The sequence below is a fragment of the Canis lupus genome, chromosome 6 (genome assembly GCF_003254725.2).
Source record: "Canis lupus dingo isolate Sandy chromosome 6, ASM325472v2, whole genome shotgun sequence".
Taxonomy (NCBI): domain Eukaryota; kingdom Metazoa; phylum Chordata; class Mammalia; order Carnivora; family Canidae; genus Canis; species Canis lupus.
The window spans coordinates 6,719,961-6,746,990 of NC_064248.1; the positions used below are offsets into that span (position 1 = coordinate 6,719,961).

General features: G+C 47.8%; 1 protein-coding gene across 4 annotated transcripts in view; it reads right to left on the bottom strand.

Annotated features, from left to right (window-relative positions):
- Nucleotides 1-3,111: 3,111 nt before the first annotated feature.
- The window catches only part of HIP1 (huntingtin interacting protein 1), a 158,177-nt gene continuing 134,258 nt past the window's right edge, over nt 3,112-27,030 (bottom strand). For 2 of the 4 annotated variants that reach the window (XM_049111066.1, XM_049111067.1), the window contains exons 14-30: nt 26,782-26,965; nt 26,002-26,090; nt 25,300-25,416; nt 23,417-23,518; nt 23,044-23,187; nt 22,440-22,575; nt 20,549-20,635; nt 19,957-20,064; nt 19,740-19,873; nt 15,610-15,720; nt 14,728-14,786; nt 14,291-14,384; nt 12,880-12,980; nt 12,514-12,619; nt 11,433-11,556; nt 10,940-11,001; nt 10,313-10,600 (exon numbers count right to left, since the gene is read on the bottom strand). In XM_049111066.1, the coding sequence (XP_048967023.1) occupies nt 10,328-10,600; nt 10,940-11,001; nt 11,433-11,556; nt 12,514-12,619; nt 12,880-12,980; nt 14,291-14,384; nt 14,728-14,786; nt 15,610-15,720; nt 19,740-19,873; nt 19,957-20,064; nt 20,549-20,635; nt 22,440-22,575; nt 23,044-23,187; nt 23,417-23,518; nt 25,300-25,416; nt 26,002-26,090; nt 26,782-26,965 (2,031 nt within the window). In that variant the 3' untranslated portion in view covers nt 10,313-10,327. Of the gene's footprint in view, nt 6,575-6,824; nt 6,929-7,646; nt 7,756-10,312; nt 10,601-10,939; nt 11,002-11,432; nt 11,557-12,513; nt 12,620-12,879; nt 12,981-14,290; nt 14,385-14,727; nt 14,787-15,609; nt 15,721-19,739; nt 19,874-19,956; nt 20,065-20,548; nt 20,636-22,439; nt 22,576-23,043; nt 23,188-23,416; nt 23,519-25,299; nt 25,417-26,001; nt 26,091-26,781; nt 26,966-27,030 lie in introns of those variants that run through there. The other 2 variants (XR_007411103.1, XM_025425853.3) reach the window with 2 other exon arrangements.

Sequence of the window (27,030 nt, forward strand, 5' to 3'; positions counted from 1 at the left end):
TTCAGCTATGGTTCCAGTTACCATGAAATTCCCATCTCCTCCGACCTCTCTGAGCTCCAGGGCCCACCCTACATCTTCACCTGGATGCTCAGAGGCATCTCAGCTAAGGACCTAATATCTGCGCCAAGCGTAGCCTCTTTTTGTGTTCTCTCTCTCTTGAGTGGATGGCACCCCACACCAGTTCTACAAGTCAGAAACCTGAGACTCCCTCTCCTGTACCCTCTATGGAAACTAAAGCCCAAATATTTTGCCTTTTACATGTGCTTCTGGCTTGTCACTTCTCCCAGTGTCCAATGCCACTGTCTACCTCCCACCACACTCTGCCTGCACTGCTGCAGGAACTTCCTCACTGAATTTGTGCATCCATTCTTGCTGCCTGCCCTCTGGTCTGTTATCCACTCAGCAATTGGAATGGTCTGTTTGGAATGCATATATGGTTTGAGGCTCTTTTGCCTAAAGCCCATCAACTGCTTTCCATTGTCTGTATGATCTGCTCCTGCTTCTCTGCCCAGACTTCTCTTTTTTAAAAAGATTTTATTGTTTGTTTGTTTTTTTATTTATTTATTTGAGAGAGTATGCACGTGAGTGCATAAGGGGGGCAGGCGGAGGGAGAGGAAGAGGGGAAAGAATCCCAAGCAGATTCCACACTAAGCACAGAGCCCCATGCGGGGCTTGACCCCACAACCCCAAGATCACGACCTTGCTCTGGCTATAATGGTCTTTCAATTCCTTCAATGGCCCACAGCGCCTTTGCATACACAGCTCCTGCTGAGAATGGGCTTTCCCTCCCTTGTTGCCTAGTCAATACCTCCTCATATTCTGTATACCTTTGTTCAGTTTTCATTTTTTCAAGGAAACTTCCCTATAACTGTCCTCCTGTGCTCTCAGAGCATTCTGAGACTGTGCTACTCTAGATGTAGAGTTGACCTTTGAACAATGTGGGGATTTGGGGCACAGACCTCCCACACGGTTGAAAAACCATAGTTAAAAATCCATGTATAACTTTTGACTCTCCCAAAACTTAATAGCCTACTATTGACCAGAAGCATTAAAAATAACATAAGACAGTCGGTGAACACATATTTTGCATATGTGTTACATCCTGTATCCTCACAATAAAGTAGCTAAAGAAAATGTTAAGAGACTCCTAAAACACATTTATAGTACTGTACCGTATTTATATATAAAAAAAACCCCACGTATAAGTGGACTCCCCACAGCTCAAACGTGTTGTTCAAGGTCAAGTGGAGTTATACATTTTTCTGACTATTTGATTATCCTACTTGTTTCCCTGATTATCCTACTTGTTTCCCTGAATAGCCTGTGAGCTCCAGAGGGTGGGTGTGTTTCTGCCCTCTGCTGCATCCCCAGAGCCCCACAGAGCAGACGTGGTAACACATAATGTGTGAGGGTGAAGAACAGAAAATCTTCATCTTTGAAAATTTCAGTGCTCACACAATAAATGGATGCATCACATGTGTGTATAACTAAGAATGCAGTGTAAAAAGAGAAATCATTCATATTCACCCCCAAATGCTGGAAGGCCTACTGTATGTTTGGGAATGCATTAGAGACTGGGGACAACATGGTGGGCAAGATGAACTCACTTCAGACGACAGACAGTACAGAACATCTCAGCTGCATGCCTTCAGCACAGATTTCTGCTGTGCTATCCTCCCTCTTGGCCAGTCCACCCCTTTGTTCCTTTTTACTTTGGCAGGGTCACCCCTAGGCCCCAAACAAATTTCATCTGTCCAAAAAACCCTAACTCCCACCTCTCAATGCCCCTTTTTAATGGCATGTTAGTATCACTCTAGGGGGCTAATCTCATGATTCCTTACAATGCTCTGCTGGCCAGAGTGACCAGCCAGCCAAGTTGCCTTTCTAGAACTGGGGCCCAGCCACAGGATGCTGGGAAGACCCCTTAGGCTGAGTACCAAGAGCCTCTGGGGCATCTGGTCAAGGTCATGTACAGGTTGGGGAGGGCTGAGGGCTGGAGTACACCTGGAAGAGAAGAGACACCCTGCCTGGAGAGCACAGCTGGCCCGGGCCAGATCTGAGCCCTGGAAGACACTTCAGAACTCAAGGAAGTCCTCTGCCTGGCTTTCTGGATGCAACTTCACACTTGAGCCCTGGAACAATCTGTAAGAGAGCTGTGACCAGGGTGCTGGGGTGGCTCAGTTGGTTAAGCGTGTGACTTCAGCTCAGGTCATGATCTCAGTGTCCTGGGATCAAGCCCTGTATTCAGCTTCCCGCTCAGTGGGGAGTCTGCTTGTCCCTCTCCTTCTCCCCCTGCTTGTACTCCATCTCTCTCAAACAAATAAATAAAGTCTTAAAAAGAGAGCTGTGACCAAGGTCTGTCCACTCAATGGTGCTTCAGATGGAACAGGTTCACACTTGCATTCTGCTGCAGGGGGCAGAAAATCCCAGGTGTAGGCAACCATTTCCCATTTCTGTATTCATCCAAATCATCTTACCACTGGGCAGTCCTTCTCTTATTGGAGGAATCATTTGGGCAGTTCTCCTGCTTATCATCCCTGGGCCTTCCCCATCTCCCTCCCTTGGATGTCCCCTTGGGTTAATGCACCAGCAGCATGAGGTTGCAGATAATGAAAAGTCACCATACAACCAGCCCTACCCATTCATCAGCTCCTTCTGCAGGTCCTCTGGCAGACGGACTGGCTTGCTCTGAATCCCCTTGTAACTGGCAGCTTCAGTCCCTGAGCAGCAACCGTCTCATCCAATTTTAAGGTGACAGGTTACTTTTGCATCTTGAGGGTGGAGAAAGGCATATCCATAGCCTGAGATGCCAGACTTTATGCACAGACCTGGCTGTCAAGATCAGTTACAGTACCGATGATTTTGGCATGTTCTGTTTGATCATTCCCAAGGACAGGAGAGTGTATAGGGGATGGAGCATGACTACCTTGTGCAAACCCGTTTCTCTACAGCAGTTGTATTCCTCAGAAGTATTCCTGTCTTTAAGACCTACTCTAAGAGGTGCAGAGGTTAAGTGGGATTCAGTGGACCCCAGGATAGAAGTGTAGGCTTTTCACTGGGACCCCGACCCCAAAACCACTTTGGATGGTCAGTTAACACCACTACTCTCCATTGCCAGGTTGAAATATTTATTTGAAAAATTGAAAACACAGATGCAATGTATTATACAAAGAAAGGTCTTAATACCATAATAAAAGTATTGTTGGAAGGGAACAAAAGCCAGTGGCTACCTGCCCTGGGAAGGTAGGCACTCAGTGAAAGAATGAAATTCATTTATAGGAACTATTCTAATGGAAAATTGGGGGGAAAGGTTAAAAACAAGAAAAACAAACCCAACCTATCCCTGTGAACCTAAATGTGAGAGTTTGTTATAAGTTATCAGCAAGATTTATCTGAACCCCCTCGGTTTGTCCCTAGGAGTAGTAATCAGCTTCGTTTAGGGCCTTCAAACTGAGGTAGTTGAGGGTCACCTGAAAGACATGTCTGGAAATGATCTACTCTCAGAATCGGACCCAACGGCATCTAACCAATTATTTTCCGTTGCTTTGGCTCCTGGGGGTGAGAGGCTGTGCCACCACTGTGGGTTGTGATCGTGCATTTGGTCTGACCCTGGGAGACAAAGGGGACGTGAGCAGCAGAGAGCTGGCTCAGTTTGCTGTGGTGGAGGCTGGCAGGCCCATGGTGGTGGTGGTGGTCGTCTATGCTACAGACAGTGTGGTCTCTGGGGGACCGAGGATGGCAGAGACAGGGCAGAGCCGGTCGAGTTGAAAGGCCAATGCGAGGATCGAAGGCTTTCACTGGCAGGAAGGATTTCCAGAGACTGGCAAAGGTGGTAGAAGGTAGCAAGAACTTTACCGGTTTTAAAGACCCGGGTGAGTAGAACCGGGAGACCCCTCCGGACCAAGGAGCTGGCCACGAAGTGAGCATTTCCCAGGTAGCAGCTCAGAATCAGCTCCTCACCAGTGAGGGGCCGAAGCAAACCAACCTGCCTGAACAAACGACATGCACTGTGACCCCCATGGTACCTGGTAAACCCTGGTGTTGACTTGGCAGCTCAAACACTTCCAAGAAAGGATGCTCTGGACAATGTTTGGTTCTTCCAGCCACTGGATTAGGGACTCAGATTCAGGAAGGATCCTAGGGTTCCTGCTGTAAGCAGCAGAATCAGCCAACAATCTACACTTACAGTCTAATTTCAACTCCTGACTCAGATGTAAAATAACCCCACAAAGGTAGGTCTTTTCTATTTTGTTTCCTTATTATGTACACACATATCCTTATTCTAGAGATATTAGAGCAACCATAATTAAATCAGAGACACTGATTTTTGTTCGACTCAGTGTCGAAATCAGAGGCTATATTTTGACCTCTTTTCAGTCCTAAGCCATTATTTTGTTGTCCTGCCTTACTATGACCTATGTACCCTGGCCCATGGGACTTCAGCCACTAATGATGCTGGGAGACTACCTTAAGAGGCTGTGAGGTTCATTTTTAGCCTCAGTATGTGATTCCTGTTTTAATCAGGTATTTCGCACCAAGTAGAAACACATTCATTTTTAGAAAAGCCAAGATGGGACAATTTGATTTTGGCCAGAGGATGGGCTAGCTTCTAAGGCAAGCGATGACAGACGTAATCACACTACATCTGACAGATACTTCTCGTGCCAGATGGGATTAGCCTGTGTTCCCGTTTAACTGCTTTCCTCACTGTTTCATAACTCATGTGAAGTCCGCAAAGGTTTTTAAAAATGACCGTGGCTTCTTTTTAGAGGGAGTGTCATTCTGAGAATCCCAGTGTGGTCCGATATACTAGATTTTTTTCCACCCCTGGTAATTTGGAGCACAACAGTTTGGCTGAGACTCTGGAAGTGAGAACTAGTCTGCTGCGGAAATGGTAACCAATTCTGAGAACATATCGACTGGCTTAATTGGTGTTAACTGGGCCAGGGTGCCATACACCACTCCTTCTGAGCCTCAGATGGAAAAATGCTGAGCCCAAAGACGTGTTAAACATTAAGACTGCTCATCTTCTACTGCTGAGCCCTCTTTAGCCCAATGTGGAGATTGCGTGTCTGAGTCTTGGAATCTGAGCTAATGGGAGACTGTTTTTTGAGTGCCTTACCTAGAAAATGCACAGAGAAGGAGGGCAATGGTAGGGAGAGGGGGGCTGATTCACAGTGATCAAACAGGAGCCTTGCCACCTGTCATGTAGCAACACTTAGCAACATTCCTTTGGGACAGGTCCTGGAAGTACTTGTTGGCTTCTACCTAGGAGTTGCTACAGATAAGGAAGGAAGACACTGTTTGTCCAAGATCGGAAGGTCACTTAAATGCTGGGGTTCATCTGGAGGTGGACAAGGGGTGTCAGGCTGCCCGCCTCTAGGAAGCTATCAATGAGCCCTCTGTCCTCATCCGGTCCAGGCAGCCAGGGCCTGGAACGTGTGGCTGCAAGGGCTCAGAGCCAATGGTCCCCCTCTCTCAGTCTCCTGACTCAGAGGCTCTGAGGAACCTACTTGTCTCAGCGTCTAGGCTGGTTGTTTGGGAAGCATGTTGGCCGTGTGTCTGATTCTTTAAGACTTATGACCTGGGGCAGCAATGCGGCCCTGCCATCGGCACACCTCAAATCCTGATTGCTCAAAGCATCTTTCTGTAGGCCGCTGCCAAATGGAGGTTAGTGATAAATATTAAAGATACCAAACCAAGCACACAGTTCTTTCCTGCTGGGAGCAAGTTGGCCTGATCTTCTGGGTCTGTCACTTAGGTAGAACATGGAACTATCTTCTTCAGGTTCAAGAGGATGCCAAGGCGGACATTTGGAGAGAGGAATTGGAAAGCCCTCACACACTCCCTCTCAGGGCCCTGCCTGGGTCTGAAGGGAGGTGGCATGGAAAATTCATGCCAGTGGGAAGAAGTGTGGCTATTCTCACCAGCACACTCAAGCATGTGATAAGGTTTCTCAGCCTGGTCACAAGAAGTGCCCAAGTGCTCCTGAGACCTGGGCCGCATGCACCCCTCCTTTCCCGCTTTCTCTGCCCCTGTCACTTGTGAAGGTGGACAGAGGCCTCCGGCCGGGCTCTCACTTTGGGAAGGAAAGGCACTCGCTCTGCTTCTGCCTTTGGAGGGAAGTGTGGCCGAGAAGTGGTGCCTGCCCCTGGGGAGTGGCCTCGGCTGACCCCTACTCGCTCAGCAGGACACTCAGCATGGAGGCTGGCTTGGAGCACCAAGGTGAAGCCTGAGCAGCACCATTGCTGTTAACTGCTGTTTTAGGGGCCCCTGGTGGCTCAGAGCTCCAGGGGTACTCCCTTTGGGAGAGGTGGTTCTATGAGGGAACGCTGAAAGAAGAAAATCGAAAAAAAAACAAAAAACAAAAAACAAAAAAAACAAAACCCAACCAACCACCATAAGAAGCAGTAGGAATCCATGGAACTGCCAAGAGAGGGGAGAGCTGCCTTGGCGTGCTTGGCGAGGACGCTCGTGCTGCTCTGACGGCAAAGATTCAGGCCCTGCGTCCTGGTGTGCAGCCCACCAGCCCTCTGACGCTCACGAGTTGGTGCAGATGGTGAAACAGAAAAGGCTGAGGGGAAAACAGAGAAGAAAAGGTATGAGATGGCCCCTCACCAGGCTCTTGGAAACAGCAAGCCCCTCAGACAAGGTCACTGAGCATCTAGGGGTCAAGCCAGCAGGCGGGACTGGGAGGGAGGTCCCCCTCTTCCATGGAAGGCCACTGGGGTCCCCGGCACTGGGGTCCCTGGCACAGTGGGAGTGGTGTGGCTGCTACCGGGGACCCTCCAGGGTTTGGGCTATGGCTGGAAAATAACACACACACAGACGGGCCACAAGATTTACACTCGGAGGTGTGGGGTGTCAGCATGGCTCTATTCTTTCTCGGTGACCACTTCATGCAGCGCAGGTGGAGAGGCTTCTGTTCCTGAAAAGCAACGATGATTTTTGTTTCCTAGCACTTCATGTATGCATGCATTTGTTTCCCCAACAAAAACAGCCACTGCGTTGGGCTCTCAAATACCTCATGCTCATAACCCTCTACCTTCCTGAGTTACACATCCAGGAGTGGCTGGTATGCGTCTGTGGTTGGCTCCCAGAGTTGATCAAGACCATGAGAGTCAGCAGTCCTGGTTGTGATGAAGTTGGCCGCTTTGGGCACATGGGAAAGCAGAAGACTCCAGGCAAGAAAGCCTCTCTGGGCTGGTGGGCCCAACATCCCCCACTCAACTCCATTTCTAGCCCCTGACCCCTTCTATAGCATGGCCATTGCTCCCCATTGCTGGCTCTAGTTAGTCAGGGGCTTGTGGTCCCCTTGCTGGCTCTTCACTGGCTGCCGTTCATTCATTCACTACTCTGCTGTCTGCGTGCCAGGCTCACTGGGAATGGTGGCTAGTGAGTGAGGAGCTCGCTGGTCAGCATTCAGATCTTGAGGGGTGACAACAAAAGCTTTCAATTCACCCCAATTTATGCCAGTTTTGGGCTTTAAGATTATCTACAATTGAAGAGAAAACACGCTCTAGGAGTGAAGAGGGGGGAAGTCGGTGACTTGAAGGGCACCTCGTTCTGTCATGTCTGAGGGGAAAGCCCTCCTCACACGCACCCTGCCCTCATGGTGTCCAAGCGGGGCCCTTAAAGAGGCCTACCTTCTTCCCAGCCCTCAGCAACACCAGCGAGCTCGTAGTGCTTTTTTCGAAGCTCTCCCAGTTTCTGACGTTCCTTCTGCAGGTCATTCTCCAGCTCTAGCACCCGGACCTGCAGGAGGAGCAGAAGGTTTTTGGAGCAGCCATCTGACAATGGTCTCACTTTGACTTAATCCATCTCCTCCTCTGCTGATTTCCTCCATCCTCTCCCATTTACCCATCTACCCTAGTGGCTCCTCTGTTTCCTCCCTGGGAGCCTCTACCGGAGGGGATGCTTTATAGCCCCAATGCCTGAATGGGAGGAGGGCTTATCTCATGCTCCTCTGAAATCTGTCTGAAAACAACTCTAACATCCTGCCTATTTGTGTGGTGTGTTCCAATCCAGTTCCCCTTCTGCTTCAATCCTGCTTTCCTGGAAATCCAGGCAAGAGCCAGCTCAGCTGTTTCTGGTATCTCTGAGGGGCTGGTTCAACTTAGGGTTTTTATCATACAGGCAAAAGCACAATCTTACCAAGGGAAAGGCTGGTACCTGGCTATCCCTACTGCTCATTCATTCTAGTTATTTCTGTACTAATTCAAGAAATGTTTGCTGAGGGATGCCTGGGTGGCTCAGTAGTTGAGTGTCTGCCTTCAGCTTGGGGTATGATCCCAGGTTCCTGCGATTGAGTCCCACATCAGGGACTTCCCCACAGGGATCCTGCTTCTCCCTCAGCCTAAGTCTCTGCCTCTCATGAATAAATAAATAAAATCTTAAAAAAAAGAAATGTTTGCTGAGCACCCATCATGAACCTGGGGCTTTGCTGCAGGTGCTGGAGACACAGTGGTGCACAAGGCCCCTGCTTACCCTGCAGGGTGAACACACAAACTCATGAACAAGAACAGATCAGACCGTAATGAAGATGACACAGGGTCATATGATGAAGGCCAAGGGTGATCAGCAAAGGCTACTCAGGCAGGCAGGAACTTGGGGTATCAGAAGAACAGAAAGGAGCCTTGTGTGGTTGACGCATGAGCGAGGGAGAGGGACACGAGAGGAGGATGGAGAAACAGGCCAGGATCATTTCACCCAGGGCCCTGAGCTGGGGCAGGAGTTTGGATATTTTAAGTGTGAAAGGGAAGTGAGTGGAAGATTTTAAGCAGAGATGTGATATGCTGTCATTTATGCTTTTCAAAATACGTAGAACCTGAACAAACTGTAAAGAGGGCAAGAGTGGAAGCAACTAGATGCAGTTAGGTGGTTCCTTTTTTTTTTTTTTCCAATTTTTTTATTGTAGAAAATGTAAAATGTACCGAAAGATGGAGACAATCTGGTGAATCCCATCGTGTGCCTTTCACAGAGTTCCAACAACTATCAACCTAAGGCTGGATCTGTTCCAGCAATGCTCTTTGCAATTCTCTGCTCCAACTGCCCTGCCACCCTGGCCCTGCCACAGAACTACTTGGAAACAAATACTCACATGTGTTGCAGTTAAGCTGCTTTTGCAGTAGTTTAGGAGTTAAACAACCGTGGCTTAGGCTATGTTAGGGAGATGGAAAAGGGGGAAGGTTCAAGCTTGGAGTGTCAGAATTGACAGGACCTGCTAGGGGACTGGATGTAGAAGAGAAAATGGAAGGAGGACCCAAGGACAACTCCTAGGTCTTAGCACCCAGGTGTGGGTCGGGGGGTTCCAGTTACGGAGGTGGAAAAAACAAGGAGAGGGACAGATCTGGATGGGAAGGAAACCAAGGGCCCTGGTTTGGATCCATTTCGCAGGAGATGTATTTGGTATCAAGTGGAGAGATCAAGTAGGCAGTTGGACAAGCACATAGCTCAAGGAGAAGATGGAGGCTGGGGAGAAGAATTTGGTACTTATCAGCATATAGATGGAATCTGTAGTCAGGAGGAACTGGATGAGACCAGTAAGCAAGACAACGTAGATGACAAGGACTCGAGCCTGACTTCGGGTCTTTCAGTATTTGGCCACGTGATTTTTCCTAAAGATATGAGTGACCCATCTAGGGATTTTAACAGTCTCAATCTGGACTTTACCCCAAGACTGGGACCAGTAACTCTAGAACAAGGATGTCAAGATTTTTCCAGGATCCCACTGAGTCCTAATTCTCCTCTACATGCCACAACTTTACTAAATAGCTAGGAGAAATGGCATTGTCCTCGATGGGTCCTCAGTGAATCGATTTTTCTTTTTTAAACCAAGGTCATGCACAAATAATTCATATCAGAGTTTTAAAAAATTGCCAAAAAACTGGGGTACCTGGGTGGCTCAGTCAGTTAAGCATCAGACTTGTGATTTCAGCTCAGGTCATGATCTCAGGGTCTTGGGATCGAGTCCTGGCATCAGGCTCCCCACTGAGCAGGGAGTCTGCTTCTCCCTCTCCCTCTGCTCCTTCCCCTGTCATGCTTTCTCTTTCTCTCTCAAATAAATAAAATTTAAAAAAATCCTGAAAAACCAAAACCAAAACCAAAAAACAAAACACCACCCAGAAACAGACTTATAAATACAGCAAACTGGTGGATGCTAGAGGGGAAATGGGTGGAGGAATGGGTGAAATAAGTGAAGGGGATTAAGAGGTATAGGCTTCTGGTTATAAGGTAAGTAAGTCAGGGGGATGAAAAGTACTGCACAGGGAATATAGTCAACAATACTGTCATGATGTTGCATGGTGACAGATGGTGACTATACTTATCATGGTGAGCACCAAGTAATATACAGAATTGTCAAATCACTACGTGTGTACCTGAAAGTAACGTAACGTTGTTTGTCAACTACACTTAAAAAACAAAAACAAAAACAAAAACAAAAACAGGGATCCCTGGGTGGCGCAGCGGTTTGGCGCCTGCCTTTGGCCCAGGGCGCGATCCTGGAGACCCGGGATCGAATCCCACGTCGGACTCCCGGTGCATGGAGCCTGCTTCTCCCTCTGCCTGTGTCTCTGCCTCTCTCTTTCTCTCTGTGTGACTATCATAAAAAAAAAGAAAAAAAAAAACCCGTCTATCATTAAGATATTTAATGCTAGTTGATGTCGGCTAGGAGACCCATGGTGGTCACGGTGAGGGGGAAACCAGTCCCGAGACTAGTGAGCAAGAGTTAAGATTCTATTTTTAACCTATCTGTCTCCACCTGTCTCCACTCCAGTGTCCCTTCCAGCATCATTTACGTTCATTCCTGGGCTATTGGGTCCATCTCTGTTTGTTTCTTCCCCAAGTCTTTCCCCTACATGCTTCTCTCGATGGGGATAATATTTGGGGTCAGTATCCCTGGCAACAGACAGAGCAGACTGAGAAGTGGGGATCCTACCTGGGAATCCATCTCTTGGCGTTTGATCTGGGTCAGTGTCATGCTGGAGAAATCCATATTATCTGGAAGAGTGGAGGGAAGGTCTTGTCAGGTGACACTCCTGGCTGACTCTCACCTGAGAGGCAGCTGATGCCAGCGCTCTGCTGAAACGCTTGGTTTGCTAGCTTCTAAAATGCGTGTGAACGTCACTGACGGAGAGATGGGGAGGAAGTGCCAACCCCCCATACCCCCACCACCTGCCAGAGACAACCAGGCCTGGAGAGTCATGTCTTTGAATCCAGAGAAATCACTAAATGGAAAATCTACCTTAAGGCCTGTTGCCATGGTGACACAAATAGCATGCTTTCGTGGTGTCCCAGTTTATGAGAAAGTAAGTAGGCATGTAGAAAAGATGACAACAGGGAATGTGGACACAGAGTTGTGGGAAACTGGGATCGTGAGGAAGAATAGCTGAATGGGATGGAAAAGAAAAGCATTGCTTCTGGGAGGCTACCTGTCTCCTCAATCTGTGATTTGCCCGAAATGGTGGAGGCCACAACTGTGGCGGTGGCCTGGTTCACCCCCCGGGAGGCCTGCTGCAGCTGGGCCAGGTTTGGGCTGTCCTTATCAGCTTTTACCTGCCAGGACCAAGCAGAGTTAGGGTCATACAGTGGCAAGAATTGAATCAAATAGTTGGTCCGATGGCTCTTGACAAACATACAGGATCCGCTGTGGTCACTAGTCGACTTCTTAAAGATTGCTGCCTATAGAGGGCACCTGGATAGCTCAGTCGGGTGAGTGTCCACTCTTGATTTTGGCTCAGGTTCTGATCTCAGGATTAAGATCGAGCCTGGTGTTGGGTTCCATGTTCAGTGAGGAGTCTGCTCTGGAGATTCTCTCCTCTCCCTCTGCCCATTCCCTGCTTGTGTGCATGCTCGTGCTCTCTCATTCTCTCAAATAAACAAATCTTTTTAAAAAAATTGCTGCCTACAGGGTCAACTCCCAACATATCTCTAACATCAAAAATGACTCCTGGCTTATTTGTTTGGTAGCCTCAGATTCTAGCTTTACCCTTTCTTGTGATAACTGTTCCAGTTGTAGAAACAAATCTTGAGATAGTAATAAACAAGGATGATAAGAAGGCTCCCTGGGGTACTATAAAACTCACAGTTTTTGGTAACAAGCTTTGTATTACAATTAGTCAGGGCAATAGTTCAAATATGGAGATTCTTAAGAAGCAGCAGCCATTGGCTATGGAACCTTGGAGCCAAGCCAGGGAACCAGCTCACTGCATTGACATATTCCTTATTTGAGTGTTCCTTGAATGCCCTGAGAGTTCATCAGAGATCAGCATGGCTGGAATCCTTAAAGGCCACTTTTCACAAAAGCAATGAGAGCTAAGAGTCCGTGTGGCCAGCCGGGCAGAAGAGCTCCTTGCTGACAGATGACAGGCTCTCAGAAGAGGGTAGTATAGGACCCTGGATAAAGGGTCCTATAGGATATAGGATCTGTTCTTGGGGCAGGCTCCACAGTCCAAGTATTCTCCAACCTAGCCGGACCTTACAGTGCTCTAGGGAGTCCTGCTCAGGTCCTACCTTAGATGCAGCCACAAGCTGGGCTGTGCTAGCAGCAATTTCATGCGAACACACCATTAGTTCCTCAAATTTCCCTCTGCCTTGCACCACCAGATCAGCTGCATCCCTGGTTGTCAGGAAGAGACAAGATAAATTATGTCATGGACAGCTGCAACCCCTGATGAGCCCACCTCCAGACCGCACCCATCACCCTGGCTATTTAGAAAGCACAGCCTGCCTACCTGTGAGGCCCAAGGAGACCCAGGTTCCCTTTTAAACTTTGAGTTAACTTCCCTATCAACAGTTTGTTTCTAAGGGGCAGACTTTTTTCCCCTCAGCTGTTCTCTGAGATGGATCCATGGAATTGGAGGAGTGACAGACACTTACACCATGATAGTGGCTCCCCAGCCAACGGCTTTGGAGGCTGAGATGAGTCCTTCTGTCCATCGAGAATTCTTGGCATAAAACTCTTTAGGTGATGCTGTGCCCTGAGGAAGTGAAAATAATGACTAGCTTTTATTGGGTGCCAGGTGCTTTTATGTCTATTACTCTCATACCTCACACTAACCCCAGGACCTAAGCATTATCACCCCATTTTACAGATGAGAGAATGAAGATTCAGAAAAGCAAAAATCCTTTTCCCAAATTCATGCAGGGAATAGTGGAAGTAAATCCTAGGCTGTTCTGACTCCAAAACTTACATAGCATTTTTATTATATCACATTTCCAAGTTGTAGACAAGAATATATACATATTCACGTGCACATATGAACAACATGATCTGAGAGAAGTCTAACTGCTCGCTCCAATTTTTTTTTTATTTTTTTTTATTTATGATAGTCACACAGAGAGAAAGAGAGAGGCAGAGACATAGGCAGAGGGAGAAGCAGGCTCCATGCACCGGGAGCCCGACGTGGGATTCGATCCCGGGTCTCCAGGATCGCGCCCTGGGCCAAAGGCAGGCGCCAAACCACTGTGCCACCCAGGGATCCCAACTCGCTCCAATTTTGAAAGAGGAGAGTACACAGTGAATAACTGAAACAAATGATTTCTCCTCGGAATTTTAAAATGAGTTCATGCTTTGGAAGTGTCTGATAGTCTCAGAATCCACAGGTGCTCCTTGCTCAGACTCTCTATTTTGGAGATAGAAAACACCCTGTCTTGGACTGAGAAAAAGCACCACCACCAAGACAGAGATGGCTTCCTTCTTTGAAGGAATAGTTTTCAGGCTCAGGAATCCCTCCCTGGGCCTCTGGTCTCCTGAGTGGCGGCTGCATACAGGGTGTGTGAAGAACATGATGATAGTATGGCCAGCAGAGGATGGAGAAAACCCAGTGAGGACATGGACCAGAGACTGGAGCAGGGTTGGCCTGTGAATAACTGCCAGCTGACTCTGCCACAGGAAGGAGACATGGCCACGCCCATGAAAGGTCAGCAGCCAGGCTGGCCCTTCTGTTTGCCCAGTTTCCAAAAGCTCTCCTTTATTCCTCCAAGGGCCCAGACTTGCAATGCACAGGGTCTCCAGAGCAGGTTCTGATGATGTCGCCTAGGTTAATGACCCTGCAGCTGGAGACTCAGGCTGACTGTCCCCCTGGGGACCTGGCAGTTGCCCCCCACTTCTTCCCCAGGGCATCTGCACTCAGCCATGAGTGGTGGATGTGCCCTCAGATGGATACACGGGACAAGATGACAGCCCCTGTGGATTTCGCTGAATGTAGATGAGTGTACTGAGCAGATGTAGCCCTTCTGTGAATGGGGAGTCTGTGAATGATGTCCAGGGGCCCTCATCCATGCTTACCCGGCCACTCTCCACTATTTCTCTCTGGAGATCCTTAGAGGCCACAATCAGGACCTGAATGGCTTGCATTAGGCTCGTACAGGAACCAAGGATCCTGGGTGGGGGAAAAAAAGTCAGGGACCAAGAACAGTGAAGGAGTCTGTTCTCTTTCTCATGTCTAAACACAGGCAAACTTCGGATCAGAAGGGCGGTGGGGGAATACATCTCCATACAAAGGCATGTGAGGAAGGAGACTTGGCTGGGGACAGTTATGTGATGCTTCTTGGGGTTTCTTTTCCCCTAAAATGCAATGGCAATATTACCATCAAGATAATATTGACAACTACACAGACTTAGATGTTGCCTGTGGTTGCTAATGTTCTATTCTAGTTGGTATAATCCACTGCAGGAGAGACTCAACCTAATCACCTAAGTGCCATCATGCTGCTCAGACTAACCTTTCATTCACCTCCAATTTGACTCCTGTGTCTCCAGCTCGGGATTTGCTGAGCATCTCCTGTTAAAAAGAAGCAGGTTTTCTCAGTGCATCATGGCTACTGAGGGCTCACGGGCATCCTGATATACTCTGTGTCCAGCTTCCTGTTGTAGCTGAGAAACCCAAACCCAGAAGGGCCAATCCACAACCTGGTGAGTTGAGAAACGAATCCAGGCTTCTGATCCCTTCAGTGGGAAGCAGCCCCTGCAGACTGGCTCTACTGTCCACTGAGGAGGGTCTGTCTCAACATGCTGGCTCCCAGGCTGATGAGTGCAGAACTGTTAGAGCTATGGCACCCCACTAACAGGGGGCAGCTGCTACCAGTGAGTACCTGATCAGCAGGTACTCATGCCAAGATGGGCAGCCAGAGTCTTCCACCAAAGGAGCCATATGTGACTTTCCCAATGCCACTCCCTCAACTCAGCTTTTCCCTGAGACCATCATGTCTGTTGATTTTACGGGTACCTGGCACTAAGTAAGATAAATGTGCATTATCTCTTACAACATCCCTCTGAGGCAAGTACTATTACTCCTGCCATCATGTAGAAATGGAAACTTGGTGAGCTTAATGGAATGGCCTACCCAAGTCATAGGACCAGCAAGCAGTCAGTCTGGAACTGTGACAGAGGATGGCCTGACACTAAAGGAGGTGAGAGGCTTCTCATCTTCTATTCCTCAGGGACCCTGGTGAGTCTGGGTTTTGGCTGGTCTTACAGGGGGCCTCTGTAGCCTTAATGAACAATTTAGATACATCCAGGGGGGCAATGTCACTATTGACAAAGTCAAGAAGCTATAAGAAGCTATAAGAGCCTTGCCCTAAGAAACATGGCAAATACCTCCATACCTCGATTCTGGCCGTAGCAGTTTCAATGGCAGCCGAAGTGGCAGCCATCTCCTTGTCCACCAGGTCCCCCAGCTCCTCCTGTTTGATGTCTAGGCCTCTGGGCCGGAGCTCCTGTGAACAGCATCATCACAAAGGCTGCAATGACTCTTTGATCTCTTCTCTATTCTCCTGTGGCAGAGGTAGGAGAAGAGGGCCCTGCCACATAACACACTTCTGGAACCCATAGAGGGGTCTCCTGTGCAGGCCTTGTCTAGAACTTGCTACTGCGTGAACCCCAGAACCTCATGCTCCAGCCTCCTCTGACTCTCACTGAGAAACCCTTTCCTTCTAGAAAGCCATCCCTGCCTTCTAGAAAGCCCCCACAAGGCCATTCAGTTGCAGCTGCTTAGACTTTGACCCCACAGCTGCAATATATTGTATTTGTGGCTTAGGAGGTATTTTATTTTATTTTATTATTTTATTTTATTTATTTTATGATGTATTTATTTATTTGAATATTTGAGAGAGAGCAAGAGTGGGAGGGGCATAGGGAGAGGGAGAGAGATCCTGAAGTAGACCCCATGTTGAGTGCAGAGTCTGATGCAGGGCTTGAGGTCATGACCTTGAGATCACGACCTGAGCCAAAACTAAGAGTTAGAAGCTCAACTGACTGTGTCACCCAGGTGACCCTTGGGAGGTTTTTAAAAAAAATCTTCAAATGTGGGTGATGTCTTCCAACTAGACATTCTGCCTCTTACTTAACTTTGCATCCACAGTGATCATATGAGGCAGTTACTGGTCCTGTTCTACAGATGGGAAGCCAAGGTTCAGAGAGGTCAAATGTCTTGACCCTAGACACTCTGCTAATGAATGGCAGAGCAGGGATTTGAACTCAGGGCTGACAGCAAAGCCTGTGAATTCTGAAAATATTATCTGTTATATCTACAAAGTATAAAACAGATTTGATTTAAAGAATAAGAACAATGGCCCATGGATCTACCACCTGACTTCAGGAATAGCTTAAGAAACATTATCAGTACCTTTAAAATCTCCTTTGTATTCCACCCTAATGCCATCTCCTCCCTGCTCCCCACCTCAAGATAAACACAGAATTCAGGAGAATGCTTACTGTGTCTTTTTAAAAAACTCCATACAAATACATCCTTAAACAGTATAACATTATGTACATATGTTTTGACCTTTATTTACTTATTTTAAAGATCTTTTATTTATTTTACCAAAAGAGTCTTAAGCAGACTCCACACTGAGCGCAGAGCCTGATGCAGGACTTGATTTATGACCTGAGCTGAAACCAAGAGTTGGATGCTTAACCCACTGAACCACCCAGGCGCCTGTTTTGATTTTTATTTAAAAGGGAACCTAGGGGCAGCCCCAGTGGCGCAGCGGTTTAGTGCTGCCTGCAGCCCAGGGTGTGATCCTGGAGACCCTGGATTGAGTCCCATGTCAGGCTCTCTGTATGGTGCCTGCTTCTCCCTCTGCCTGTGTCTCTGCCTCTCTCTCTCTCTCTCTCGGTCTCTATGAATAAATAAATAAAATCTTTAAAAAAAAAAATAAAAGGGAACCTAGAGCTATGGCACCCCACCAACAGCGGGTGCCTGGGTGGCTCAGTGAGTTGAGCATTTGCCTTTGACTCAGGTCATGATTCTGGGGTCCTGGGATCTCCCCACATTGGGCTCTCTGCTCAGCAGGAGCCTGCTTCTCCCTCTCTTCCCCACTTGTGCTCTCTATCTCTGTCTCTTTCTCTCAAATAAAGAAATAAAATCTTAAAAAAGATAAAAAATAAAAATAAAAGGAGTCCTAACTGTATACACTTTTCCTAGGACTTGCTTGTTTACTCAGCAGTCCATGTGTGAGATTCATCCTGGAACGTGGTTCAGTGGTTGTTTTTCAAATATATCTAGTTACTTTTGGAAATATCTTAGTCCTTTGTCACACTTATAAAATACCTTTTAAAAAGTTCTTTAACATGTCAAATACATTTATGGCGAACTTATGTGTCTTATCTGTGAAAGTTCTTTGGGGTTTAGATACAAAGTATATCCTTTCAGAGACCACTTGGATCTGCTTCTACTAAGGTACCTGGGCCCCTAACAACCTGACTACTGTAATTTTCTGTTTGGGTTTTTTCAGGCCACACAGATAGTAGATATAGATTTTGAACCCATGGACAGGTGGCTTGTAGTTAGAAATTCCCTAGCCAGCCGTGTTTCCTCCTTTCTTCCCCTATAACCAAGGTTGAGACAAGATCTTTCCAACAGAGTAGGCTTTTCCCCCATTCACTAGGGGTGTGACCTTTTGGAATTGTGTTTTGGGGAGGAAATCTCTGTATTCCAAACTTCTATGCTACTTGGGCCTAGGTTTTGTTTCTTAATTCTCTTCTATGTGTACGGCCAATTAAAATCCAAGCTCTAGGCCAAGAGATGAACAAACACTGGCTCCTGCACCCTTTTGGTGTCTGATTCTGAGAATTTCCTTTAGTTTTCTGCCAGTGCAGATTCAATTAACATTTTTTCCCCCAAATTTTATTTGGCATTTTCTATGTCCTGTCTTGGGAAGAGCTTCTAAACATCTGGTCAGTCCTATTGATAGAAAGGAAATGCACCAGGATCTTCCTCTCACACTTTGCTTTTTAAAATTAATTTGATTCTTTTGTTTATTATTATTTAAAGATTTTTATTTATTTATTCATGACAGAGAGAGAGAGAGAGGCAGGGACACAGGCAGAGGGAGAAGCAGGCTCCATGTAGGGAGCCTGACGTGGGACTTGATCCCAGGTCTCCAGGATCATACCCCAGGCTGAAGGCGGCGCCAAACCACTGGGCCATCGGGGCTGCCCAATTAATTTGATTCTTATTTCCTCATCTCATGGCGTCCTACATACTATGTGTGCGTACTGAGACTTGGTTCTGCATGTCCCTGGAGAAGATGCTCTATCTCCAGCAAAAGGCAGACTGTGGTAACACTGCCTAGGCCCCCATCAGCAATTTAATAACACTAAAATATCACCAGGATCATGTCATTCTATTGAAAGAAAGGTTACCAATTCACCATTACCCAAAGTCTTCCTTTATTCAGACATTGACGATTCCCTACCTCATTGCCCTCTTCTCCCCAGTATGAACCTTCCTCCCCTTCTGATTTTTTTTTATCTGCTTTGCTCTCTATGTGCATATTCTATTAATTAAACATCTGCTGGGTGTTAACCACCTGCCAGATACCACACCAGGGACAGAGGGAACAACGTGAATAAGGTATGGGCTCTGTCTTTGAGGACTCACAAGGGAGAGAGACAGGCAGGCAGCTATACTGCAGTGCTAGCCACCAACATCACAAGGTGAAGGTGGTGGGTGGGAGGGATCTAGATGAATAAGGGCCAGACTGTGACGGTCCTTGGCTATCACATTACATAATTTGATTTTTGTTATCAAATGAGAAATCCTAATCAGATCTGTTTTTGGAAGAGATCAGAAGAAAAAGAGGCCAAAGGCAGAAAAACTAATCAGAAAGTTGTTTTAAGAGTTCAGATGAGGGATGATGAAAATCTGAACTATGGCCCTGATCCCTTCCTTCCTTGGACTTAATATTATTTATGACCCATTTTTGGAATTAAGTAAATATTGCCTTGTACTTAACTCTTCAAACAGAGCTGATTACTACTCTCATCCTACTATATAGAAATGAGTGATTTCCTTATTTTCCTTTCCCATAGAGACAATGTCTTGTTGGTCTCTGTCCAACCACATCTGGCACATTGCCCATCATGTACGACATACTCACTGCATCTTTATTAAATCAATAAATACACTGTTACCTCCACATGAGATGTTAACCTGTTCAATCAGATACAAATCCTGGAAAAACAGGGAAACTATGCTTACTCTTCTTTGATACTGCTTAGCCTAGTAATGAACACACAGTAGGTCCTCTATGCATGGCCAATGCATGAGCTACAACTGGAAAGTTGTTCAGGGGATCAGATTTTTCATTGCCAGCTCTCACTTTCTTGAGCCAAGTGGAAAGCGCAGAAAGAACTGGCTTAGGCCATCTAAGAGATCACCAGCACTCATCCCCAAGAACCACTGTAACTTCTACCCCCCCGCCCCCTCCCCCGCTAGTAACATAGCTCCTACCTCGGCAATAGTGGATATCTTGTTAAGGCAGCTCTTCACGGCTGTACTGTCATTCTCCTGCGTTCCTTCTTCCTCCAGGAAAGCCAGATAGAGGAGGATTTCCTTGCCAAACTGCTTGCAGGCCTCGGCCAGTGCTGGAGATGCAAGGTAACCAAGACTTTTGAAGGCCCTCTGCTCCCCCTACTTTCCAGACCAGTCCCCCAGCCATGGTACTCACAGTCGGCAGGCTCCGGCGGGGCTCGAAGGCAGGTGGTGCTCACGTGAGCCATGGTGTCACTGGTCAAGTGAGCAAGGAGGGTTACCGAGTGGAGAAGCCCACTGACATCTGCCAGGAGTTTAAAGGAGGTTGCTCAGGGCTGTTGAGGGGTGTTCTCTTTCTCTCCCTACCTCCTTCCCTGCTTTACGGATTACACACACCTCTTTTCTTTTTCTTTCTTTCTTTCTTTCTTTCTTTCTTTCTTTCTTTCTTTCTTTCTTTCTCTTTCTTTCTTTCTTTTCTTTTCTTTTTTCTTTTTTTTTTAAGATTTTATTTATTTAATCATGAGACAGAGAGAGAGAGAGAGAGAGACAGAGACATAGGCAGAGGGAGAAGCAGTTTCCTTGCAGGGAGCCCGATGCGGGACTTGATCCCAGGACCCCAGGATCATGCCCTGAGCCAAAGGCAGATGCTCAACCACTGAGCCACCCAGGCGTCCCACACATACCCCTTTCTTCGTGCACAGGAACCCGTTGTTACCTCCACATGCAAGCATTTCTGAATGCTGCCCAGCTGTCACTAAGCGAAAGACCCTATCCTGCACCTTTCTTACCTTCTGGGCAGGCCAGATAGCGGCTCCAGCTTTCTTCCAGTTGCTCGATGCAGCTGGAAACAGACTTGACCTTGGAGAGAAGATGATCTGTGAGAGGGGAGATAGGGCAAAGTCAGAGCCAGAGTTGTCAAACTCATTTTATTCCTATGAGGTTAAGCCATGTGATGGATGAGCCTACCTAGTGAGTGGCCTCAGCTCTGCAGGAGCTGCCCTAAGATGGGGGGGTGGAGGAAAGAGGGTTACTATGCTTGTACAGGACTCTCCTACTGTAGCTTCAAAAGCTGAGCTTCTGAACCCAATAAGTCCCTTAGCCAAGAAATAGGGCAAACCACATCAGCAGCCTTAGAGTCAGCCTCTCCTTTCTCCTGTCTGCTTGCCCAATCAAATCCAGGCCTTCCTGGTAAGACTTTCAAGGACCTTGAAAGTCTCATTAATCTTGAACCCAGACCCTTGGCTCCATGGGCCAATCTGTGCTCATGCTGTGCATACCACATAGCCATTCCCACTCTGTGCCTCTGGATGCAGGTCCACAGAGATTGTTGCATAAGAGTTAAAGTATGAGTGCTCATGTCACACTGCATAGGTGTGGCTCCTGGCTCCCCCCTCACTGGTTATGATCTCAGGCCATCCATGCCTGCTTCCTCATCTGAAAACAGAGGGGCAGTACCACCTCACAGCACTATTGTGAGAATTAGCTGGGTGGAGGTGTGTGGAGCACTTAAAATGGTGGCTGGCACACTGCGAGCCACTCAGTTAGGTGAGCAGTTTGTGTATTATCCCCTGCGGTTCTTTCCCTCCACTGGCTCATGTCCATCATCTTCCTTCAAAGCCCAGCTTTGGGAGAAAGTCTCTCCTCAGAATCCACCCACACAGTTGCCCCATTTCCTGGCATTCCCTCAGTAACTGGGTACTTAGTGTACTCCTTCTCTAACTGCTGGGTTTCCTTACAGACGGGTTCCCTCCTGAATAAGATAGAACAGTCCTTGCTGTAGACGTCACCAAATGGAGACATTTCTTTCTTTTCTTTTCTTTTTAAGATTTATTTATTTGAGAGAAAGAGAGAGACAGCGTGCATGAATGTGGAAGGAGCAGTGGGGGAGAGAGAGAGAATATCTCAAGCAGACTCCATGCTGAGTGCAGAGCAGAGCCTGATGCAGGGCTTGATCCCAGGACCCTGAGATCATGACCTGAGCTGAAATCAAGAGTCAGATGCTCAACTGATTGAGCCACCCAGGCATCCCATAGACATTTTTATTTGATTATGAAGACTGACTCTTGGTTGTTTCCTTGCATCTGCCTTGTCCTCAGTGGCCCTCTTGTAGCTACACCCATGATTTCACCAATGCCCTGGGCCTGGATGCTTTGCCACCTCTGAAGTCCCTCCTCATCCACAGGGCTTCTCTGGCTCCAGCCACTGCCCCACCTTAGGCCTCTGGAACATGCAGACTGGGCCCTGTTCATGCCTGAGACTGCATGGGTATTCTCAATGTTTCTGCCCCGCCACATTTCATGATGCTCCCCGTGTGGGCCTGAAGCTCCTGTGCAACCATCTCTTCATTCAGATATTTTCCTGTTCAGAGAGACACAGGGCCGTCTGCTCCTCCTCCCCCTGATGCTTGGAGTTGTTATCAGGGCTCTGCTCCCAGTGAGTTTCATCAGCATAACCTGCTGCATGGAGCAGTGGTATCACATCCACTTCAGAAAGTACTATTGCCCAGCCCCTGGGCCACAGAGCTACCGGCTGAACTGATCTTAGGGTGGAGCCTGGGTATTGCCAGGCAACCCTGACCTGCTCAGGCTGAGGACACCTGAGCTCAGTGTCACTTGGGATTCCATGTCAACACTGAACACTGAATTCGCACCTGTGAGCAGACCGGGGTGGGGAGGGTACCTGCAGATCCGGCACAGCTGATTAGAGTAGGTTCCTCGAGCTTCCGCAGGGCCTCCCGTACCACCTGTTCTGCAGCCTTCCTCGACTCCGCCAAAAGCATTCTTCGTTGGTCTTTGGCAAGCTGGCACTCTGATTCCTAGAAATGGTCCAGGGAGGTGAGAATCTGACACGGACCCCATCAGGAGCCTTTGGGAAGCATCCACTTTGATGTAGCTGGGATTCCTGGCATCTTAACTCAAGCTATTGCTAATGAAGCCTAAGCCGGTCCATCTGACACAGAAAACAACTCCTTTACTTTGTGGATGTGCACAAGTGTGTGACACTGGAAGCTACAGGGACAGATGTGCTGTAACCCGTTCTCTGTGCTCATAGACAACGTCAGGCATAGCTCTTCTCATGTGAAAAAGAGGCAGCTTTGCTCTGTGGCTGACACGGAGCATGCTGGCGTTTGGAGCTATGGTTACAGAATGCCTTCACCATCGGCCAGTGGCCCCACCTGCTTTCACGGACTGTCCCTGCCCCACCCCATCTCCATGAATACATCATTGAGGCCCATGGCTGTGAGCCCAGAACTGGTCATCTGGAGCGGGCATCCGTCACTTACCTTTGCACTGGTCAGTTCCCGCCGGGTGTGTTCTAGCTGTTCCTGAAGAGCTGCTAATTCCTCCTCCCGACGAGCCACGGCATGTGCCAAGCTGCCCCTTTCCTTCTCTAGTTCAGCGATCTGGGCTGCCCACTTTGCCTCTGACTGCAGTGTCAACCATGTTATAGAGGGAGAATTAAACGATCTACTTCCCAGGAGTCTAGACCCACCAGCAGGCCACTTGGACAGAATAGGAGGTGGTACCTCTAAGCTGCCACCTTTATTCCCCCAAGCACACTCTAAGCACAGATAGGACCAGGTTGGGGCTGGATGCCAGGTGATAGCAGGACCAAAAGCTAGAGGGGAAAAAACAAGGACGAGGGGTTATGCTAACCTGGGCAGAAGTTTCCAGGCTGCCTTGGACAATCTGGAGTTCCTGTTTGCTGGTGGCAAGTTCTTGCTTCAAGCTCTCTAGTACTTCCGTCTGTTCTTGAGTCTGAAAAAGAGGAAAAACAGGAGCACTCTGATTTGGGCGGTGGCTGCAATGGATAAGCACATATAAAAATCCCCTGGGTGGCTCAGTGGTTGAGCGTCTGCCTTTGGCTCAGGTCATGATTCCGGGGGTCCTGGGATTGAGTCCTGCAAAGGGAGCCTGCTTCTCCCTCTGCCTATGTCTCTGCCTCTCTGTGTGTGTCTCTTGTGAATAAATGAATTTTAAAAATCTTTAAAAAATCCCCAAGCTATAGGGGGCGCCCAGCTGGCTCAGTCGGTAGGGCATGCAACACTTGATCTTGGGAGTCATGAGTTCGAGCCCCATGTTGGCTGCAAGGATTACTTAAAAATAAAATCTTAAAAAAAAAAATCCCCAACCTATCAATGGGAGATTTGTGTACTTTCTTGTATGCAAGGTTGGATGCACCCAGCAAAAAGTGGGTGGGAGTAGGTGAGAGCCCAAAGTATTCCAGAAAGTGGCTAAGTGGAATGTCAAGGAGAAAATTTTAGGGACATTTCCTAAATGTCATGTTTCAGCTTATAATACTAACTAAAATAGAACTAAACCTCTTTTCTTATAGAAAATGTTTTTTATTTTTTAAATTAAAGTATAATTAACACAGAACTGGATCTTTTTTTTTTCCTTTTCAGAACTGGATCTTTAATTCAGACACCAAAACCTGGTATATTGCTGAATCTAATCATCTTGAAACAATTCTCTTTCTTGGATTTCTTTAGTATGTGGTATTTTTCAAAAAGCAGGTTGCAATCCACTAAAATTCACAGCTAGGGGGATCCCTGGGTGGCTCGGCGGTTTGGTGCCTGCCTTCGGCCCAGGGCGTGATCCTGGAGTCCCGGGATCGTGTCCCACATCGGGTTCCCTGCATGGAGCCTGCTTCTCCCTCTGCCTGTGTCTCTCCCTCTCTCTCTCTGTGTATCTCTCATGAATAAATAAATAAAATCTTAAAAAAAATAAAATTCACAGCTAATATTTTGAAAAAATGAAATAAACAGGGGTGTGTCAGGGTGGCAAAGTAGGTTGAGCATCCCACTCTTGGTTTGGGCTCAAGTCATGATCTCAGGATTGTGAGAAGGAGCCCTGCGTCGGGTTCCATACTCAGCTCAGAGTCTGCTGAAGACTCTCTCCCTCTGCCCCTGCCCTCACCTCTGTAAAATAAGTAAATCTTTAAAAAATATATAAATATAAAAATTTTTAAAAATGAAATAAAAAGCAAAAAAAAAAAAAAAGTATCCAAAAGCATCCACATAGTAGGGATGAGTATTGCTGCTGTGTGAAACTTTTTATTTCCATTAAATAGACTGTATTTCTTCCTCTGAGTCAAAGAAAAGCATGAAAGCCACTATCCTTAAGTGTAATGCATTCAGTTTTCTCCATCTGACTGTCTTACTGCAACAGGACCTGTCTGCCAATCCCACTCCAATTTTGGGGGGTTCTCTTGGCCACAAGTCCTCATAAATGTTAGCATCTCTCTCTGATATCCAGAGCCAAAACTACTTCCCTCAACTGTCCTAGACTCACCCTTGGCAAGCCTCTCCTGATGCACCTGCTCAGCTGGAGCCCCGTTATCACACCATGCCTCTAACCCTTTTTGTATCGGGCACCATGTCCTGTGCCTCATGCTTCACATAGCACGCTCACAGAGCTCTAATCCACAAGGCTGCCCATGGATGAAAGACAAGATCTTTCCACCTGGGCAGTGCCCCAGGCCCACCTCCAACTTGGGCATACCCCTTCCTCATTCCCCACACACTTCTTCCCCTCACCTTCCGCTGTGCCTGGTCACTTATGCGCTGGAAAGAGTCTTCTAGTTCTTTTTTCTCTCGTTCCAAATCCGCCTGGGCTTGCCTGGCCACGGACACCTGTTTGGTCACCTCTGCATTCTATAAGGGAAAAACAGTGTCTTGAACTGGCTTATCTCAGGATTAACAGCTCAGGGACATCTCTCTTCTAGAACAAATGACAGCATTCAGATAGCTGAACACAGAAATCACTTTTATACCCAGAGAGAAGCCAGAATAAAGCTGTCATCCTCAGGTACTCGGCACTCAAGTATTTAGAAAATAGGGGCAATTGGGTGGGGCAGACCATTAAGCATCTGACTCTTGATTTTGACTCAGTTCATGATTTCAACATCGTGGGATCAAGCCCCACATTGGGCTCTGCACTGGGCGTGGCACCTGCCTGGGATTCTATCCCTCTCCCTCTTCCCCTCCCCCCCCCACTCGATGTCTCTCTAAAAATACATAGATAAATACATAAATAAAAGAATAATAAAGACGGGGATAATCCAATCAGGGCTGGCATCGAAAGTAGAGTTCAAGACATGGAAGGCAAGCGAGCCTGAAGAGCAGTGGTTTCTGTGAAGGGATGGTGACCCATGCAGAACTGGTGGGGAACGGAGTAGCTGTCTCACTGGCATGGGGATGGTGCAGGGTGCAGGGCAGGAGGTGGGTGGAGGGGCCTACCTTCCGCAGCAGGTCAGCATGGTTCTGTACCAGCTCACTATACTTTTCCTTTAGCTTGCTGTACCTCTGTTCGTTGGCTTGGGCTCTCCCTGTATTGTCAAGAGCCAAGATGAGCAGTCTACCCTCCACTGGGACCCCATGCCTGCCTTTCCACAAGCCAGAGTCCCTAGAACATCCTTCTTGCTTTTCACAAATGCATACACGTTCTTCTCCCTGGAAAGTCCTACTGAAATAAACTCCTCTGGGAAGCTGTCTTAAAAAAAAAAAAAAAAAAAGGAAAAAAGAAAAAGAAGGGCACCTGGGTGGCTCAGTGATTGCACGTCTGCCTTTAGCTCAGGGTGTGATCCCAGGGTCTTGGGATCTAGTCCTGCATCGAGCTCCCTGTGAGGAACCTGCTCCTCCTTCTGCCTATGCCTCTGCCTCTCACAAATAAAGAAATAAAATCTTTAAAAAATTTTTAAAAATTTAAAAAATAAAAAGAATCCACTGAATTCAGATCACTGCATTGATTTGCACCTCCTGAGTGTGAGTGTGTGCACGTGGCATTTGCTTCATCAGTGTTTTTGGATTCTATGTCGAGTTTCTCTTAGGCTGTCTCTCCTTCGGACACCCCGTCCCCCAGGCAGGCACCCCACTGCCACCTCCCAGTTCCTGTCCCCATATCCTGAGTAGTGCTGCTCCTGGGGCTCTCCACCTGCTGGGCTCTCACCTCTGGGGCCCAGCTGCATCCTTCGCCCGACTCTAACATTCCCACCCTCAGCCCCAGCCCCACGGACTCACTTTCTATCTCTGTCAGGCTCCGCTGGGCCTTCTCCGTGTCTTCCCGCTTCTTCTTGAGCTCGTCTAGCTCGGCCCGGAGAAACTCGCTGTCATCAGCTGCCTGCTGCCGCAGATGCCGCTGCTCTGCCAACTCGGCCTCCAGCTCACTGACCCGGCCCTTCAACTGCAGCACAGCCCGCTGGCTCTGTGGGACGGACTCACCAGTGAGCCCCAGTGCTGTGCCTCTGGGCTTGGCTGGGCTGGGCAGGA